Source organism: Bufo gargarizans, chromosome 2, assembly GCF_014858855.1.
Source record: "Bufo gargarizans isolate SCDJY-AF-19 chromosome 2, ASM1485885v1, whole genome shotgun sequence".
NCBI classification, from domain to species: Eukaryota; Metazoa; Chordata; class Amphibia; order Anura; family Bufonidae; genus Bufo; species Bufo gargarizans.
This window is the reverse complement of record NC_058081.1, coordinates 203,329,032-203,343,519: the sequence shown is the minus strand read 5'-3', so window position 1 is coordinate 203,343,519 and position 14,488 is coordinate 203,329,032. Positions and strand designations below refer to the sequence as shown.

General features: G+C 45.3%; 1 protein-coding gene across 1 annotated transcript in view; it reads left to right on the top strand.

The window, feature by feature from the left end:
• The window catches only part of LOC122929742, an 88,143-nt gene that overhangs the window by 17,924 nt on the left and 55,731 nt on the right, over positions 1–14,488 (top strand). Inside the window, exon 5 of the mRNA XM_044283415.1 lies at positions 1,846–1,926. Within this exon, the coding sequence (XP_044139350.1) occupies positions 1,846–1,926 (81 nt within the window). The remainder of the gene's footprint in view (positions 1–1,845; positions 1,927–14,488) is intronic.

Genomic DNA, 14,488 nt, shown 5'->3' with positions numbered 1-14,488 from the left:
AAGAAACTGCTGGATCAAAGTAAGTGACACAATTATATTGTGATATATCGCAATATAACTAATTTCACCAGCCCAAAAAAAAAAAAAACACTTTAGTGGGGTGACAGAAGCCCTTTAAGCTGTCATTTCCTTCTGACCTTGGTAGCATCTGGACTTTTTTTGGAGCAGACAGTCAGCAAGTGCTAATGTGACTGATGAATCCTCATCTCTGAATTCTATAGCCAAGTGATGAAAGCAGTGGAGCAATCAATAGCAGATTTTACCTATGTGCATGCAGTATAGACACACCTGAAGACCAGCTGTTAGATTATACATCTTGTGATTAGAACCAACCAAATCTTCTAGGTTGTCTAGAAGGTAGAAAAACCCAAAGTAATGCTATTCAAACTCACATCAAAACTGGTCAAAGAAAGACCCATAAAGTTATTATGGGTCAAAAGGTTATTTGGATTTGTCTCCAATTATAGTAGAAATAAACATGTGAACATATGTTAATGTATGGTGGAAATCAAATCTGGCATGGTTATAGGGATTTTCCAGGAATGATTTAAAATGGTCCGCCAGCAACCTGTCCTAGACTGTGAACGGGACTGGACCTCTGTACACACTACACTGCTCTGCAATAGATGGTAATGATGTGATCCTGCTTATGATATGCCATCATGGCTGAGCAGCCTGACAGGAACGCTCACCAGCTTATGCAAGATTCAGAGCATAGTGTGTAGTGAGGCCCTTCCCCCTCACCTCCCCCCAGGCAGTTTGCGAGTGGAAACAAGCTTGTTTGCGGCAATTTTAAATCATCACCAGAGAACCCTGTTAACAAAATTAGAAGGGTTGCCAAATTTAAAGAAGAATAATTCTTGAGATGAATCCAAAAACAGCTGAAAAGTTTACCATCTAGGATGCATTGTTTTTTCTGAGTCAGTATAAAAGAAAAGGCAGGAAAGAAAATTAAAAAAGGAGCAAAAAAGAAATTTATCTGAAGTAATGATTCTTTCTAAAGAAACTTTTTTTTCTTTATAAATGATCCAACAGAAAATAATAAAAACTGGGAAAAAGTAAAAAATTAAAACTGCAAGAAAAAGCAGAAAGTCACACATAGCAAATATGAATTGGTTGTCTGGGTTTAGAGCTGAACTCGGACACAACCCAATCTGCACTCATTCACCATAAATGAGTGGAGCATCGGTGCTTTTCATGCCCTGCGTGGCAAGGGAATTTTCTTGAGATCTAGTGACGTACCGGGCTCTTCATGGATAAGCTAGGCGGAGGCTTCCATCTAGCAGTGAGCCCAGTGACATCACCAGCACTAATGGAAAGTCTTTAGCTCTGCCCTAGTGTGTTTTTACAGGCTAGTCCCGGCATTGCTAAAGACGCCCATCAGAGCTGATGACATCACTGTGATCACTGAAAATGTAAACAAACAGCCCTTGCCAAGGAGGCAGGGCAAGGGGGAGCATCATAGCGTAAAAAGCACCGATGCTTCATTCATTCATGTTGAATAAGTGCAGATCGGGTTGTGTCCGGGTTCAGCTCTGATTCAAATTCAAGTAGACTGCATGCAATGTGCTTTACTGTCCTTTTCTGGAAAGAAATGCAGCATAAAGGCAGATTTGTTGTTTCAAAAACCACATTCGTTTTTTAATGCAGTATTTTGCTGCATACAAAATGCAGCACCACTGTGTAGCTCTCGTTGGTCACCATGTAGCCACATCCACAAGGTGAACTTTTTCCTAAATAAGGCCTATTAAACCAGGAGAACTGAATTTGATCTCAGTATATTGCGTGCGTATGCTAATGACAAAGATATAATAATACATTTCTGTGTTACTCTACCAAATTTAGATTGGTCTCAGTGTCTATGATGAAGCAAGAAAAATATCAGCTCCAATGAATATTATCAGATTGATCAAGAAAAAGACCCAGGTAGATGGTAACTAGATGGTAAATATAGTTTTGAATAAGATAAACAAAGACATAATGTATTATGTGTCTCCAAAGTTGCTCCTGGCTGGATGTTCTGAGAGAAGTTTAAATGTGATTGCAAGAAATTCAGCCAGAAGATTGGTCAGTAGGGTTGCCAACCATATTCTATGCTAGTAGCCTCCGCTTCAAGGTTCCTACTTCCTACACTAGGGAAGCGTCCTGTGTGGTACAGTTGTTTCTGCAACACTACCTCCCAAAATTCAGTTGTGACGTCTGAGACGCACCTAGGTGATCAGGAGAGAGAGAAGCTGAGCTTATTGATATATAGTTTTATATGGGCAAGAGTAAAAAGCAGAGAAAATCCTAACAGGACTCCTAAAAAGACAGTAAGAGTCCTGCTTATCCTGCCCACACACACACTAATAGACAGCTTTCCCTGTATCAATGTTCTCACAGAGAAGGATGTCAATCACTGTGTGTAGGTGGGGTGATTGTATGATTACCATGACACCAAATGTTTATCATTTTTATTACGTTTTACTAGTTTACAATAAAACACTTTTATTTTCAAAATAATTTGAGTCACCGCATTTTAAGACCCATGACATTTTTATTTTTCTTGCAGCACAATTGTGTGAGGACTTGAATTTTATAGAACAACTTGTAGTTTTCATTGGTACCAATTCTGGTAGTGTTTACTGTGACTGATAAATAATGTGTTACGCATAGAGGAGTGATTTGATAAGCAAATTCTCATCCTCTCACTTTTGTCACATATTGAAGATACTCCTCCATACCCATATGTTCTCTGATCGGTATGGAGGAAGATAACATGAACAGTTATAGGGAACCTGTCACGTTGAACATGGTTTTATGGGAAAAGATTCAATATAATTTTATATTAATACACATTCTGGGCTTGAAAGTCAAGGGGCCTCGCCTCTATGACTGTGAATACAGAGACAGCTGCCAATCACTGATAGGATCGACTCTTTGACCTCAAAGCCCAGAATGAGCAGGAATTTAAAGATTAAAATGCAAGTTTTACTGAATCTTTTCACACAAACCTATACATCAATCTACTTAGCTCCTCCTGCTCTATAACTGATTATTTTGCATTTTCATGGTTACAGACTCGATTTAGAGGCGCCGGCCTCTACATAACTTTGGCGCATCCACCGCTGGTCTAAATGCAAGATAGCTTCATTGCTGGAGTAGATTTACCCTATTTTCTACGCCTTAAACAGGCGTAGAAAATGATGCATGAGACGGGCCTGCCGGCCGTCTCCTTTCCCCGCCCACACCACCATGCCGACTTTTTTAGACGTGGTGTGAGCGGAGAAAAGTTGCAATCTGTGCCAGAAATATGCCTAATATAGATGGATTTCTGTTAGTAAATAAAGTAAATAACCCCCTAAGGCCCCTTTCAGACAAGCGAGCACCCCTCCTGAACTTCCAGCACTGATTTATGATGCTATGTAACCCTTAGGCCTCTTTCACACGGGCGTTGCGGGAAAATGTGCGGGTGCGTTGCACGATTTTTCCGCGCAAGTGCAAAACATTGTAATGTGTTTTGCACTCGCGTGAGAAAAATTGCATCTCCTTCTGTCTTCATCTTAGCTTTTAGGGATGAGCGAACTCGAACTGTATAGTTCGGGTTCGTACCGAATTTTGGGGTGTCCGTGACACGGACCCGAACCCGGACATTTTCGTAAAAGTCCGGGTTCGGGTTCGGTGTTCGTCGCTTTCTTCGCGCTTTTGTGACGCTTTCTTGGCGCTTTTTGAAAGGCTGCAAAGCAGCCAATCAACAAGCGTCATACTACTTGCCCCAAGAGGCCATCACAGCCATGCCTACTATTGGCATGGCTGTGATTGGCCAGAGCACCATGTGACCCAGCCTCTATTTAAGCTGGAGTCACATAGCGCCGCCCGTCACTCTGCTCTGATTAGCGTAGGGAGAGGTTGCGGCTGCGACAGTAGGGCGAGATTAGGCAGATTAACTCCTCCAAAGGACTTGATTAACTGATCGATCTGCAGCTGTGGATCATTGAGCTGCTGATCCTCAATTGCTCACTGTTTTTAGGCTGCACAGACCGTTTGTCAGTCACATTTTTCTGGGGTGATCGGCGGCCATTTTGTGTCTTGTGGTGCGCCAGCACAAGCTGCGACCAAGTGCATTTAACCCTCAATGGTGTGGTTGTTTTTTGGCTAAAGCCTACATCAGGGTGAAGCTGTCACACCAAGTGCATTTAACCAGCAATAGTCTGTTCATTTTTTGGCCATATACAAAATCAGGGGCAAGCTGCGCCTGTCACCAAGTGCATTTAACCCTCAATGGTGTGGTTGTTTTTTGGCTAAAGCCTACATCAGGGTGAAGCTGTCACACCAAGTGCATTTAACCAGCAATAGTCTGTTCATTTTTTGGCCATATACTAAATCAGGGGCAAGCTGCGCCTGTCACCAAGTGCATTTAACCCTCAATGGTGTGGTTGTTTTTTGGCTAAAGCCTACATCAGGGTGAAGCTGTCACACCAAGTGCATTTAACCAGCAATAGTCTGTTTATTTTTTGGCCATATCCCAGTCTAATTCTGTCACTAAATCCATACCGGTCACCCAGCGCCTAAATACTAGGCCTCAAATTTATATCCAGCTAAATCTGTCCCTAGTGCTGTAGCTGGGCGAGTTATTTAGTGTCCGTTCAAGCACATTTCTTGTTCTGGGTTGAAATACAATTCCCAATTTAGCAATTTCATAATTTAGTGGTTTCTGCTATATCAGAGCTATTTGAAATCTATCCCTAAAAGGGTATATAATATTCAAGGTGCACATTGGGTCATTCAGAATAACTTCACACACACCCGCTACTGTGTATTTCCAAGTCTAATTCTGGCACTAAACCCATACCTGTCACCCAGCGCCTAAATACTAGGCCTCAAATTTATATCCCGCTAAATCTGTCCTTAGTGCTGTAGCTGGGCGAGTTATTTAGTGTCCGTTCAAGCACATTTCTTGTTCTGGGTTGAAATACAATTCCCAATTTAGCAATTTCATAATTTAGTGGTTTCTGCTATATCAGAGCTATTTGAAATCTATCCCTAAAAGGGTATATAATATTCAAGGTGCACATTGGGTCATTCAGAATAACTTCACACACACCCGCTACTGTGTATTTCCAAGTCTAATTCTGGCACTAAACCCATACCTGTCACCCAGCGCCTAAATACTAGGCCTCAAATTTATATCCCGCTAAATCTGTCCTTAGTGCTGTAGCTGGGCGAGTTATTTAGTGTCCGTTCAAGCACATTTCTTGTTCTGGGTTGAAATACAATTCCCAATTTAGCAATTTCATAATTTAGTGGTTTCTGCTATATCAGAGCTATTTGAAATCTATCCCTAAAAGGGTATATAATATTCAAGGTGCACATTGGGTCATTCAGAATAACTTCACACACACCCGCTACTGTGTATTTCCAAGTCTAATTCTGGCACTAAACCCATACCTGTCACCCAGCGCCTAAATACTAGGCCTCAAATTTATATCCCGCTAAATCTGTCCTTAGTGCTGTAGCTGGGCGAGTTATTTAGTGTCCGTTCAAGCACATTTCTTGTTCTGGGTTGAAATACAATTCCCAATTTAGCAATTTCATAATTTAGTGGTTTCTGCTATATCAGAGCTATTTGAAATCTATCCCTAAAAGGGTATATAATATTCAAGGTGCACATTGGGTCATTCAGAATAACTTCACACACACCCGCTACTGTGTATTTCCAAGTCTAATTCTGGCACTAAACCCATACCTGTCACCCAGCGCCTAAATACTAGGCCTCAAATTTATATCCCGCTAAATCTGTCCTTAGTGCTGTAGCTGGGCGAGTTATTTAGTGTCCGTTCAAGCACATTTCTTGTTCTGGGTTGAAATACAATTCCCAATTTAGCAATTTCATAATTTAGTGGTTTCTGCTATATCAGAGCTATTTGAAATCTATCCCTAAAAGGGTATATAATATTCAAGGTGCACATTGGGTCATTCAGAATAACTTCACACACACCCGCTACTGTGTATTTCCAAGTCTAATTCTGGCACTAAACCCATACCTGTCACCCAGCGCCTAAATACTAGGCCTCAAATTTATATCCCGCTAAATCTGTCCTTAGTGCTGTAGCTGGGCGAGTTATTTAGTGTCCGTTCAAGCACATTTCTTGTTCTGGGTTGAAATACAATTCCCAATTTAGCAATTTCATAATTTAGTGGTTTCTGCTATATCAGAGCTATTTGAAATCTATCCCTAAAAGGGTATATAATATTCAAGGTGCACATTGGGTCATTCAGAATAACTTCACACACACCCGCTACTGTGTATTTCCAAGTCTAATTCTGGCACTAAACCCATACCTGTCACCCAGCGCCTAAATACTAGGCCTCAAATTTATATCCCGCTAAATCTGTCCTTAGTGCTGTAGCTGGGCGAGTTATTTAGTGTCCGTTCAAGCACATTTCTTGTTCTGGGTTGAAATACAATTCCCAATTTAGCAATTTCATAATTTAGTGGTTTCTGCTATATCAGAGCTATTTGAAATCTATCCCTAAAAGGGTATATAATATTCAAGGTGCACATTGGGTCATTCAGAATAACTTCACACACACCCGCTACTGTGTATTTCCAAGTCTAATTCTGGCACTAAACCCATACCTGTCACCCAGCGCCTAAATACTAGGTCCTCAAATTTATATCCCGCTAAATCTGTCCTTAGTGCTGTAGCTGGGCGAGTTATTTAGTGTCCGTTCAAGCACATTTCTTGTTCTGGGTTGAAATACAATTCCCAATTTAGCAATTTCATAATTTAGTGGTTTCTGCTATATCAGAGCTATTTGAAATCTATCCCTAAAAGGGTATATAATATTCAAGGTGCACATTGGGTCATTCAGAATAACTTCACACACACCCGCTACTGTGTATTTCCAAGTCTAATTCTGGCACTAAACCCATACCTGTCACCCAGCGCCTAAATACTAGGCCTCAAATTTATATCCCGCTAAATCTGTCCTTAGTGCTGTAGCTGGGCGAGTTATTTAGTGTCCGTTCAAGCACATTTCTTGTTCTGGGTTGAAATACAATTCCCAATTTAGCAATTTCATAATTTAGTGGTTTCTGCTATATCAGAGCTATTTGAAATCTATCCCTAAAAGGGTATATAATATTCAAGGTGCACATTGGGTCATTCAGAATAACTTCACACACACCCGCTACTGTGTATTTCCAAGTCTAATTCTGGCACTAAACCCATACCTGTCACCCAGCGCCTAAATACTAGGCCTCAAATTTATATCCCGCTAAATCTGTCCTTAGTGCTGTAGCTGGGCGAGTTATTTAGTGTCCGTTCAAGCACATTTCTTGTTCTGGGTTGAAATACAATTCCCAATTTAGCAATTTCATAATTTAGTGGTTTCTGCTATATCAGAGCTATTTGAAATCTATCCCTAAAAGGGTATATAATATTCAAGGTGCACATTGGGTCATTCAGAATAACTTCACACACACCCGCTACTGTGTATTTCCAAGTCTAATTCTGGCACTAAACCCATACCTGTCACCCAGCGCCTAAATACTAGGCCTCAAATTTATATCCCGCTAAATCTGTCCTTAGTGCTGTAGCTGGGCGAGTTATTTAGTGTCCGTTCAAGCACATTTCTTGTTCTGGGTTGAAATACAATTCCCAATTTAGCAATTTCATAATTTAGTGGTTTCTGCTATATCAGAGCTATTTGAAATCTATCCCTAAAAGGGTATATAATATTCAAGGTGCACATTGGGTCATTCAGAATAACTTCACACACACCCGCTACTGTGTATTTCCAAGTCTAATTCTGGCACTAAACCCATACCTGTCACCCAGCGCCTAAATACTAGGTCTCAAATTTATATCCCGCTAAATCTGTCCTTAGTGCTGTAGCTGGGCGAGTTATTTAGTGTCCGTTCAAGCACATTTCTTGTTCTGGGTTGAAATACAATTCCCAATTTAGCAATTTCATAATTTAGTGGTTTCTGCTATATCAGAGCTATTTGAAATCTATCCCTAAAAGGGTATATAATATTCAAGGTGCACATTGGGTCATTCAGAATAACTTCACACACACCCGCTACTGTGTATTTCCAAGTCTAATTCTGGCACTAAACCCATACCTGTCACCCAGCGCCTAAATACTAGGCCTCAAATTTATATCCCGCTAAATCTGTCCTTAGTGCTGTAGCTGGGCGAGTTATTTAGTGTCCGTTCAAGCACATTTCTTGTTCTGGGTTGAAATACAATTCCCAATTTAGCAATTTCATAATTTAGTGGTTTCTGCTATATCAGAGCTATTTGAAATCTATCCCTAAAAGGGTATATAATATTCAAGGTGCACATAGGGTCATTCAGAATAACTTCACACACACGCTTCTGTGCATTTCCAAGTCTAATTCTGTCACTAAATCCATACCGGTCACCCAGCGCCTAAATACTAGGCCTCAAATTTATATCCAGCTAAATCTGTCCCTAGTGCTGTAGCTGGGCGAGTTATTTAGTGTCCGTTCAAGCACATTTCTTGTTCTGGGTTGAAATACAATTCCCAATTTAGCAATTTCATAATTTAGTGGTTTCTGCTATATCAGAGCTATTTGAAATCTATCCCTAAAAGGGTATATAATATTCAAGGTGCACATAGGGTCATTCAGAATAACTTCACACACCCGCTACTGTGCATTTCCAAATCTAATTCTGTCACTAAACCCATACCTGTCACCCAGCGCCTAAATACTAGGCCTCAAATTTATATCCCGCTAAATCTCTCGTTACCGCTGTCCTGTTGTGGCTGGGAAAGTTATTTAGTGTCCGTCAAAGCACATTTTTTGTTCTGGGTTGAAATACAATTCCCAATTTAGCAATTTCATAATTTAGTCGTTTCTGCTATATCAGAGCTATTTGAAATCTATCCCTAAAAGGGTATATAATATTCAAGGTGCACATAGGGTCATTCAGAATAACTTCACACACACGCTTCTGTGCATTTCCAAGTCTAATTCTGTCACTAAATCCATACCGGTCACCCAGCGCCTAAATACTAGGCCTCAAATTTATATCCCGCTGAATTTGAATACAATACATTGGGCCAAATAATATATTTGTTGTTGTGGTGAACCATAACAATGAGAAAAACATCTAGTAAGGGACGCGGACGTGGACATGGTCGTGGTGGTGTTAGTGGACCCTCTGGTGCTGGGAGAGGACGTGGCCGTTCTGCCACATCCACACGTCCTAGTGTACCAACTACCTCAGGTCCCAGTAGCCGCCAGAATTTACAGCGATATATGGTGGGGCCCAATGCCGTTCTAAGGATGGTAAGGCCTGAGCAGGTACAGGCATTAGTCAATTGGGTGGCCGACAGTGGATCCAGCACGTTCACATTATCTCCCACCCAGTCTTCTGCAGAAAGCGCACAGATGGCGCCTGAAAACCAACCCCATCAGTCTGTCACATCACCCCCATGCATACCAGGGAAACTGTCTCAGCCTCAAGTTATGCAGCAGTCTCTTATGCTGTTTGAAGACTCCGCTGGCAGGGTTTCCCAAGGGCATCCACCTAGCCCTTCCCCAGCGGTGAAAGACATAGAATGCACTGACGCACAACCACTTATGTTTCCTGATGATGAGGACATGGGAATACCACCTCAGCATGTCTCTGATGATGACGAAACACAGGTGCCAACTGCTGCGTCTTTCTGCAGTGTGCAGACTGAACAGGAGGTCAGGGATCAAGACTGGGTGGAAGACGATGCAGGGGACGATGAGGTCCTAGACCCCACATGGAATGAAGGTCGTGCCACTGACTTTCACAGTTCGGAGGAAGAGGCAGTGGTGAGACCGAGCCAACAGCGTAGCAAAAGAGGGAGCAGTGGGCAAAAGCAGAACACCCGCCGCCAAGAGACTCCGCCTGCTACTGACCGCCGCCATCTGGGACCGAGCACCCCAAAGGCAGCTTCAAGGAGTTCCCTGGCATGGCACTTCTTCAAACAATGTGCTGACGACAAGACCCGAGTGGTTTGCACGCTGTGCCATCAGAGCCTGAAGCGAGGCATTAACGTTCTGAACCTGAGCACAACCTGCATGACCAGGCACCTGCATGCAAAGCATGAACTGCAGTGGAGTAAACACCTTAAAACCAAGGAAGTCACTCAGGCTCCCCCTGCTACCTCTTCTGCTGCTGCCGCCTCGGCCTATTCTGCTGCTGCCGCCTCGGCCTCTTCCTCCGCCTCTGGAGGAACGTTGGCACCTGCCGCCCAGCAAACAGGGGATGTACCACCAACACCACCACCACCACCTCCGTCACCAAGCGTCTCAACCATGTCACACGCCAGCGTTCAGCTCTCCATCTCACAAACATTTGATAGAAAGCGTAAATTCCCACCTAGCCACCCTCGATCCCTGGCCCTGAATGCCAGCATTTCTAAACTACTGGCCTATGAAATGCTGTCATTTAGGCTGGTGGACACAGACAGCTTCAAACAGCTCATGTCGCTTGCTGTCCCACAGTATGTTGTTCCCAGCCGGCACTACTTCTCCAAGAGAGCCGTGCCTTCCCTGCACAACCAAGTATCCGATAAAATCAAGTGTGCACTGCGCAACGCCATCTGTGGCAAGGTCCACCTAACCACAGATACGTGGACCAGTAAGCACGGCCAGGGACGCTATATCTCCCTAACTGCACACTGGGTAAATGTAGTGGCAGCTGGGCCCCAGGCGGAGAGCTGTTTGGCGCACGTCCTTCCGCCGCCAAGGATCGCAGGGCAACATTCTTTGCCTCCTGTTGCCACCTCCTCCTTCTCGGCTTCCTCCTCCTCTTCTTCCACCTGCTCATCCAGTCAGCCACACACCTTCACCACCAACTTCAGCACAGCCCGGGGTAAACGTCAGCAGGCCATTCTGAAACTCATATGTTTGGGGGACAGGCCCCACACCGCACAGGAGTTGTGGCGGGGTATAGAACAACAGACCGACGAGTGGTTGCTGCCGGTGAGCCTCAAGCCCGGCCTGGTGGTGTGTGATAATGGGCGAAATCTCGTTGCAGCTCTGGGACTAGCCAATTTGACGCACATCCCTTGCTTGGCGCATGTGCTGAATTTGGTGGTGCAGAAGTTCATTCACAACTACCCCGACATGTCAGAGCTGCTGCATAAAGTGCGGGCCGTCTGTTCGCGCTTCCGGCGTTCACATCCTGCTGCTGCTCGCCTGTCTGCGCTACAGCGTAACTTCGGCCTTCCCGCTCACCGCCTCATATGCGACGTGCCCACCAGGTGGAACTCCACCTTGCACATGCTGGACAGACTGTGCGAGCAGCAGCAGGCCATAGTGGAGTTTCAGCTGCAGCACGCACGGGTCAGTCGCACTACAGAACAGCACCACTTCACCACCAATGACTGGGCCTCCATGCGAGACCTGTGTGCCCTGTTGCGCTGTTTCGAGTACTCCACCAACATGGCCAGTGGCGATGACACCGTTATCAGCGTTACAATACCACTTCTATGTCTCCTTGAGAAAACACTTAGGGCGATGATGGAAGAGGAGGTGGCCCAGGAGGAGGAGGAGGAGGAGGAGGAAGAGGGGTCATTTTTAGCACTTTCAGGCCAGTCTCTTCGAAGTGACTCAGAGGGAGGTTTTTGGCAACAGCAGAGGCCAGGTACAAATGTGGCCAGCCAGGGCCCACTACTGGAGGACGAGGAGGACGAGGATGAGGAGGAGGTGGAGGAGGATGAGGATGAAGCATGGTCACAGCGGGGTGGCACCCAACGCAGCTCGGGTCCATCACTGGTGCGTGGCTGGGGGGAAAGGCAGGACGATGACGATACGCCTCCCACAGAGGACAGCTTGTCCTTATCCCTGGGCAGCCTGGCACACATGAGCGACTACATGCTGCAGTGCCTGCGCAACGACAGCAGAGTTGCCCACATTTTAACCTGTGCGGACTACTGGGTTGCCACCCTGCTGGATCCACGCTACAAAGACAATGTGCCCACCTTACTTCCTGCACTGGAGCGTGATAGGAAGATGCGCGAGTACAAGCGCACGTTGGTAGACGCGCTACTGAGAGCATTCCCAAATGTCACAGGGGAACAAGTGGAAGCCCAAGGCCAAGGCAGAGGAGGAGCAAGAGGTCGCCAAGGCAGCTGTGTCACGGCCAGCTCCTCTGAGGGCAGGGTTAGCATGGCAGAGATGTGGAAAACTTTTGTCAACACGCCACAGCTAACTGCACCACCACCTGATACGCAACGTGTTAGCAGGAGGCAACATTTCACTAACATGGTGGAACAGTACGTGTGCACACCCCTCCACGTACTGACTGATGGTTCGGCCCCATTCAACTTCTGGGTCTCTAAATTGTCCACGTGGCCAGAGCTAGCCTTTTATGCCTTGGAGGTGCTGGCCTGCCCGGCAGCCAGCGTTTTGTCTGAACGTGTATTCAGCACGGCAGGGGGCGTCATTACAGACAAACGCAGCCGCCTGTCTACAGCCAATGTGGACAAGCTGACGTTCATAAAAATGAACCAGGCATGGATCCCACAGGACCTGTCCGTCCCTTGTCCAGATTAGACATTAACTACCTCCCCATAACCATATATTATTGGACTCCAGGGCACTTCCTCATTCAATCCTATTTTTATTTTCATTTTACCATTATATTGCGATGCTACCCAAAGTTGAATGAACCTCTCCTCTGCCTGTGTGCTAGGCCTAAATATATGCCAATGGACTGTTGCAGTGGTGGCTGACATGAAGCCTGATTCTCTGCTATGACATGCAGACTAATTCTCTGCTGACATGAAGCCAGATTGTCTGTTACGGGACCTCTCTCCTCTGCCTGGGTGCTGGGCCTAAATTTATGACAATGGACTGTTGCAGTGGTGGCTGACGTGAAGCCTCATTCTCTGCTATGACATGCAGACTGATTCTCTGCTGACATGAAGCCAGATTGTCTGTTACGGGACCTCTCTCCTCTGCCTGTGTGCTAGGCCTAAATATATGCCAATGGACTGTTGCAGTGGTGGCTGACGTGAAGCCTGATTCTCTGCTATGACATGCAGACTGATTCTCTGCTGACATGAAGCCAGATCCTCTGTTACGGGACCTCTCTCCTCTGCCTGTGTGTGTGCTGGGCCTAAATATATGCCAATGGACTGTTGCAGTGGTGGCTGACGTGAAGCCTCATTCTCTGCTATGACATGCAGACTAATTCTCTGCTGACATGAAGACAGATTCTCTGTTACGGGACCTCCCTCCTCTGCCTGGGTGCTGGGCCTAAATATATGCCAATGGACTGTTGCAGTGGTGGGTGACGTGAAGCCTCATTCTCTGCTATGACATGCAGACTAATTCTCTGCTGACATGAAGCCAGATTGTCTGTTACGGGACCTCTCTCCTCTGCCTGTGTGTGTGCTGGGCCTAAATATATGCCAATGGACTGTTGCAGTGGTGGCTGACGTGAAGCCTCATTCTCTGCTATGACATGCAGACTAATTCTCTGCTGACATGAAGACAGATTCTCTGTTACGGGACCTCTCTCCTCTGCCTGTGTGTGTGCTGGGCCTAAATATATGCCAATGGACTGTTGCAGTGGTGGCTGACGTGAAGCCTCATTCTCTGCTATGACATGCAGACTAATTCTCTGCTGACATGAAGACAGATTCTCTGTTACGGGACCTCCCTCCTCTGCCTGGGTGCTGGGCCTAAATATATGCCAATGGACTGTTGCAGTGGTGGGTGACGTGAAGCCTGATTCTCTGCTATGACATGCAGACTAATTCTCTGCTGACATGAAGACAGATTCTCTGTTACGGGACCTCTCTCCTCTGCCTGTGTGTGTGCTGGGCCTAAATATATGCCAATGGACTGTTGCAGTGGTGGCTGACGTGAAGCCTCATTCTCTGCTATGACATGCAGACTAATTCTCTGCTGACATGAAGACAGATTCTCTGTTACGGGACCTCCCTCCTCTGCCTGGGTGCTGGGCCTAAATATATGCCAATGGACTGTTGCAGTGGTGGCTGACGTGAAGCCTCATTCTCTGCTATGACATGCAGACTGATTCTCTGCTGACATGAAGCCAGATCGTCTGTTACGGGACCTCTCTGCTCTGCCTGTGTGCTAGGCCTAAATATATGCCAATGGACTGTTGCAGTGGTGGGTGACGTGAAGCCTCATTCTCTGCTATGACATGCAGACTGATTCTCTGCTGTAATGAAGCCAGATTGTCTGTTACGGGACCTCTCTGCTCTGCCTGTGTGCTAGGCCTAAATATATGCCAATGGACTGTTGCAGTGGTGGGTGACGTGAAGCCTCATTCTCTGCTATGACATGCAGACTGATTCTCTGCTGTCATGAAGCCAGATTGTCTGTTACGGGACCTCTCTGCTCTGCCTGTGTGCTAGGCCTAAATATATGCCAATGGACTGTTGCAGTGGTGGGTGACGTGAAGCCTCATTCTCTGCTATGACATGCAGACTGATTCTCTGCTGACATGAAGCCAGATTG